The sequence below is a fragment of the Oenanthe melanoleuca genome, chromosome 12, assembly GCF_029582105.1.
Source record: "Oenanthe melanoleuca isolate GR-GAL-2019-014 chromosome 12, OMel1.0, whole genome shotgun sequence".
NCBI classification, from domain to species: Eukaryota; Metazoa; Chordata; class Aves; order Passeriformes; family Muscicapidae; genus Oenanthe; species Oenanthe melanoleuca.
Genome location: NC_079346.1, coordinates 15671410 through 15677840, shown reverse-complemented (window position 1 = coordinate 15677840; position 6431 = coordinate 15671410). Strand labels below are relative to the sequence as shown.

Sequence of the window (6431 nt, the reverse complement as noted above, 5' to 3'; positions counted from 1 at the left end):
TTTGCAGGTAGTGAATATTTGCATAACCCATTAGAGTGATATGGCAAAACAAAAACATACAGGACGTGCTATAATCACAGACACCTGAAACAGGAAATAATTTAAAAATACAACTTTACAGAGACTGATATTTGAAACCAAAACCTTGTGATTTTATAAAATGTTCCAAGGTGGGCAGCCTTTGAATGTGGACATGATGGAACACTTTCCTTCTCCCCTTCACTGTCACCTTCAACACAGATGTATCTTGCAAAGCAATGCAAACTCTGCAACAACCCAACAAAAGCAGGGATGACAGGAGGAAGGAATGTTAAAAACTGATTTTAATAAATCATGTTACAAAACCCTAGGACCAGTTCACGAAGGAGAATTGAGGTTTCATTCACTGCTCTGAAGATGGGAACTGGGCTCCCCAGATGAGGTCCAAGCTGAGCTTTGCTGTGTGTCACCCTCACCTGACAATTCACATCCACTCTGGAGCCCTGTTTTCCTTTTTGTCTTTTTACATCCTTCCAAGCCTATTAACACACCAGTACTGTGTGCCTACCTCAAAGTTGTATTTTCCTGCATCACTGGAAGCACATCATTTTCATCCCAGACTCTGATAACACTTTCATAAATATTTGCTTCACCTAAACTAAAAATAAAGCCAAACCCCAAATACAGTGAGAGAAAATATTTTGATCACAAAACAAAACATACCAGAAAACCAAGGCTAGGTTCCCATGAAATAAGAAGAATTAAAATAGGAAAAAAAAAAAAGGGTGGATGCACTTAAAAGTAATCTTCCTTAAGTGGTGAAAATCTTTGGATGCTGGAACACCACCAAATCCCTGTAAATAAAGTAGAATCCTTCCCCTCCTGACCCCAGGAAACAAACCAACCCCAACAACCCACAATTTGCTGTGATGAGCACATCTTAGGCACAGGATCTGGAGATAAGGAATGCTGGCAGACACCAGGATCCATTCAGAGAACATGCACTTGCCACTTCTTCCTGAATTTCAGAAGTCTCTCTTCTAAAGCAATCCTTTGCATGTCCAGCTGCAAGCCCTGGAGGTTGTGGATCCAAGGGAACAGCAATATTCTCTTCAGGATACATTCAACTATTTAAATCCTTTCTGAAACTCTTCAGATAAAGTAGCAGTTAAATTGAGAACATTACAAGAGAGGGGCCTGACAGTGGCAAAGATACAACATAGTGGCTACAGCTCAGAAAATTTACATGTTATCAAATGGGAATCCACAATAAACTCAGATCTTCACATGAGACTACAGGAAGACTTTATGGAAAAGGAAATGTATGGATGCTTTTTCCTGTAACAAGAATAATTGTTTACAGGTTAGGTGATATTCTGTAACTATAGGAGGTAAGTTTGGAAATATAGATTATTACCAATTCTACTAAACTACTAAAACACTCTTAGCAGAACACTTGGCACTTTTCTATTTTCCAGTTTAAAACAGCAGCAGAAGTTATTCTTGTAGATGGCTGTTAAAGCTTCAGTGCATTAGTATGCTGAGACTGCCTCCTGTTCTCTCCTCCTGTCCAACACAGTTAAAGCCAAACCAAAAACCTGTAACATTTCTGGCATTACTGTACCTTCCCTTGCAATACACAACAGAATCCTGTCAGATCCATTAGTCCTCAAAAGCAAAGCCCTGATCCAAGTTATCAAAACCTTATCACACTGCTCCCCCTTTGCAGGGTATCACCTCCACGGTCTCACTGCCTTTGTGGTGTGGACTGATTATCTGAATTTGAATTGCTCTGTTTGACTTGTCCCCTCCACCCACAGGTCCTTCTGGCCTCACTGGTTGTTGCAGCCCAGGGCTGCAGAGGAGGCTCCTGCCTGCTTCAGCTTCTTGCGGCGCTTGTTCAGCAGGCGGTTGTTGGACGTCTTCAAGTCTTTGATTTTCACCTGGTCATAGTCCACCCTCATGGTAGCCAGAGCACTGGTCATCTCCTCCTGAAAGCAAGACAGCAGTGTGGTGAAGGCCCTGAGGCAGAGCTCACACCACCCCACGCTCCAGCCTGGAGAGGAGGGACACAAGGAGCTCTCTTTCACACGTGAGCACACAGGACCACGCTCTGCTGGCCCAAATTCCAGCATGTCCCTGTGCCCAGCACTTCTCCCTGCCAGGCTCTGCACCCCCACTCAAAGATCTTTAAAGTATGTGCTTCAAACACACATCTTCTTAGTCTGAATTAATGCTTAAGCACAGGAATATTTTAAACTTTTTAATAAGGTTATAAAGAAAAATCTGTTTAAGTGAATGAATGTCTAAGCATTTGGTTCAGTAAAGGAAAACAATTCAATATCATGGGTATGTTGGTAGCTCAGGGGAATACCTCTGGGACCTATACAAAAGCACAAGCATAAGAAATTCTCAGAAACATGGAAAATCAGGCAGCTAAGTGAAAATATCTGCTTGATCTCTGACTCAGAAGGTAAATGTTGCCTAGGTCCTAGAAAATTTTACCATGACATAGCTCAACAGCTGAGACTACACACCAGTGATTTAAATAAAATCAGTAATCCATAAAATACACTACAGGAATGTTGCAATTGTCAACATTCTAGGAGTTGGAAGCACAGAAAATTCAGAATTAATTGTGAAAGCGTGCCAACCTGTTAAAGGCCAGCAGGAAAGAGGAATTTCAGTGTGCCCTACAGTTTCACTTTGCAGGAAACATTCAGCAGTCATTGGTATACACAGTAGGTGAGGCACCTGCTTACATTAAGGAAAAGACAATTTGTTTTTCTCTCCTCTTCCCTGCACCACATGCCATAACAAGACAAGACTAAGGTTATTCAATGTTCCACAATTCGAAAGCACTGCTTCTGAAAACCACAATACAGCTCAGTCCTCCCACCTGCCCCCTACATTGTCATCACATTCTTCACTGTAATGAAGTTCAAACTGCCCCAGCACTGTCCTGCTCCTCCCTGGGTACATGCAGTGGCTCAGCAGGAGCATCATTAATGCTTTTTATCAGAAATGCCATCTTTGTTGGTATCTGGTGCAGCTGTAAGGCTGCCAGATGAAATGCAAATAGCATTCCTTCTTTTTTTAAACAGTTATCATATACACTACTGTTCTAACCAAGACTGTTTATGCCTCCCTTGTTTGTCATGATTGTATTCAAAATAGCCACAGTATCCAAGGAAATGCACATCCCCAGAGAAGGCAGCACATTTCATCTCCTATCACACTTGACTTAAGGAAGTCTGACTGGATTGACTCACTTTAACTTCATCCCAGTGGTCTTTATCCTCTTGCAGGACCCGTGCAGTGTGGAGAGGAGTTGGTGGCACTGACATTGATCTCTGAGAACAAAGACAAATACCAAAAGAAGTTCTGAAAAACAACATTTGGGAAGTGATTTCTTGCTCTTCTCTGTGTATGAAAGGCATAAAACTTGATCTAACATCCTCCAATGGCACCCATTATTCCTGCTGCCCATCACCCCACAAATGAATTCATGGGTGTAGGAGAAAAGGACTACATTCCCCACACAACATTGAAAGGACAAAAAGAGAGAGAAATCAGTGCTGAGGTTCTTGCACTCTACTCCCTTCCAGTCCAAACAATTTATCCAAACAGTGTTGGATAAATTTTTATGCATGTTTTAGTTTTTCACTGTCATTTCACTATTCATTAGTCAAAGTCTTAAAGTGGTTAATTTAACCTTTATCTCCTAGGATTTGATGTAGGAGACATTTTCTTGCTCGTATGCATTAACTGAGATCACCACTTCATCAGACTAAGTGAGCCCCAAAGAGGAAATGACACAATTCTACTGAGCAAGGCACAGCTCAGAAGACAGTGCATGCACATGAAACTGAGATTCCTGCTCACCTGCCATGAAAGATCAGGAGATACTTTACATTAGAATAAGGGACAATTTCTAAAGCATGAAGCACAGTTCCCTGACTAAACTCAGCAAGAATCATGGCAATTCTTGCCAGTCCATAACCCAAACTGTAATTTCATTTTGATACTCTATTTTCCTTATGCTTTCTACCCAAACTTGCTGTTTGCTGCTGTGGCATGCTACAGCTGCATGTCAACAAAGTCTGAGGAGATCCCTGTACATCCCAGTAAAACAAACCCTACACTGGAACCAGTTCTGAGGTTCCCCTGAGCTCAGAGCAGCAGTCACAGGAGTGAAGCAGAAATCCCAACTCTTGCATCCTGCCTGGCCAGGGTACAGTTTTATCAAAAACAGCTGGGATAAGAGAAAAGGAAAACAAGCAGACAGGTTTCAGTGGTGTCCCTGTCCCTGTGGAAGGTTGTCTTCTTTCTGCTGTGAGCTGCTGCTTGTTAAAAAGAATCTTATACACAAAGAACTAAATGAGTCTGTGTTCCACCTAAACTGACAATTTTTGCCTAGTTCACAGTAAAATACTTCTGCCATCCATCTCATCAAAAAACGAGTGGAAAGAAAAAAAAAGGAGACACAAGCACCCTCCTCCGCTGCTTGTGCAGCTCCCCAGACATGTTTCCACTTTGGGATTTAGGAAAGGGAGAACACAGACATTCACTGTATTGCTCTCTCCCTCCCTCTGCCCCCTGGGAGCACTAGGTTCAGCAGAAAAGAGAACCAACCTGCAGCTTTCTCCCAGGAAGGAACTGGAGCAGGGCTCCAACTGGAGCAGGTGCAGCAGTCTGCAGACCTTGTCTCTGATCTCCTGCTCATTAACTGGCTCTGTGCATATTCCCAGTAACAAGTGTCTCTGCAGGTGGCAGTTCCTTAGCTATTAGGCACTCACTCCATGAAATTCCTCACCTGCTGACTTCTGAAACATCTTCTTGGGGCTTCAGACACTCAAAGCTGGAGGTATTTATTCTGAGCAGTGATTACATTTTTATTTGGTTAGAAAAGACTCAGAAACATTGTCTGGGGTGTGTTCTACAGAGTCTTTACAACCTCAGTTTCTCAGCTTTCTCAACTCTGAACGATAACACCTTTCTACTTCATCAGGATTTGATTCCATTTGATTCCAAGGGCTTTCAGATCCTGCAGCAGGCATTGTAGGAATGGGGATTATCAGCCACACCTCTGCTTCTGCCCCATCCTTTGAGGATCAGCACAGTCACACCAGCACTGTGGGAAAAGGGGAATTCTACAGCAGAAGTGATTCTGTTTCTGGCTGATGAATTTTTGGGCAGCAAGAACAAGACTGGTATTTTTTTAGACACGAATGTGAGAAGTGTAACCTACTATTTTGAGGGACATCTACAGAGCAGAGATTGTATCATGAAACTCAGTCTTGTAACTTCTGGGATTTGTGTCTCTTATTTGAAATAGTCCATATTGTATCATTAAAGTAATTTTTTCTTTTTTCCCCATAAAATTTCCTTTAAGGAGAAACAAATTCAACCAAGTCATAGGATGAAACCTGAACTGGGACCATTAATAGCTCAGTGTACCACCCTACCTGGCAATCTCTCACAGGGCAATGAGACCCTTGCTCCTCCCCCATGCATTTCCAAATGAGAATTTGGATGAGAATCCCCCCTGAGCACAGGAGCATGTTCACCCTAACACAACTATGCACAATGGTGCCTGAGACCACTAATAATAGCTCTTTAAATCCTGCACTGATGAAGTAAGCACATAAAGTTTATTTTTGTATTTTTAAAGAGGGTAACACATGCATATGCTGCAGAGTCAACAGAGACTGCCTGCTCACAGAATACAGAGATATCTTTGGCTGCTGCTTCCAAGGACACCACTGTGAGTGTCTTCCCTTGTGTGTCCTCTGCTAAACCAAGAACTGTGGTTTTATGGCAGGTGACCCTCTGTGGAGGTTAATTAAGGGATCAATAGTAATAACAGCCTTCTCTTGCTGTGTGGAGCTATACCTAAGTTCTGTGTGTAAGAATCAATTTATGGTGTAAAAAGAGATCTAAGACTCACATTAATCCAAGGGTGGTTCATAAACTGAGAGATTGTCATCCTCTCTGTTGGGTCAGTCTTCAGCAAATGGCGAATGAGCTGTTTGGCTGAAAAACAGAACCAACAGGGCATGCTGTAGTCTGGGACTGCATCCCCAAATAACCTTGGGAACTGGTTATAGCAAGGACCTGCTGAATGAAGAAACACAATTTTGCAGACTGAAAATACCTCCCAGTTGCTGTGACCATGTTAAGAAGCCATGTACAGAGGGGCAGGTTTCTGTGTTTAAAGGGTCAAAACAGGAAAACATCCAAAACAAGAGGCAAGAAGGAAGGAAAAGGACTGGGGATTCCAGCTGTGCTCTCTACATCACCAAACCAACTGCTTTGAGAGCAACACCTGGAGGTAAAAAAGAAACACAGGAACAGAAAGCTGCTAAGCTGCCTCAAAGTTGGCAACAAGCTGGGCATTATGGGCTGAGTGAATACATAAGCTGAAGTTTTGAGAAATTATGGAAGACAAC

At 42.5% G+C, this 6431-nt stretch overlaps 1 protein-coding gene across 4 annotated transcripts in view; it reads right to left on the bottom strand.

Annotated features, from left to right (window-relative positions):
- Positions 1-305: 305 nt before the first annotated feature.
- The window catches only part of MAPKAPK3 (MAPK activated protein kinase 3), a 45861-nt gene continuing 39735 nt past the window's right edge, over positions 306-6431 (bottom strand). For all 4 annotated transcript variants that reach the window (XM_056501382.1, XM_056501381.1, XM_056501383.1 and 1 more), the window contains 3 exons: positions 5930-6015; positions 3252-3332; positions 306-1970 (listed from right to left, as the gene is read on the bottom strand). In XM_056501382.1, coding sequence (XP_056357357.1) covers positions 1812-1970; positions 3252-3332; positions 5930-6015 — 326 coding nt within the window. In that variant the 3' untranslated portion in view covers positions 306-1811. The remainder of the gene's footprint in view (positions 1971-3251; positions 3333-5929; positions 6016-6431) is intronic.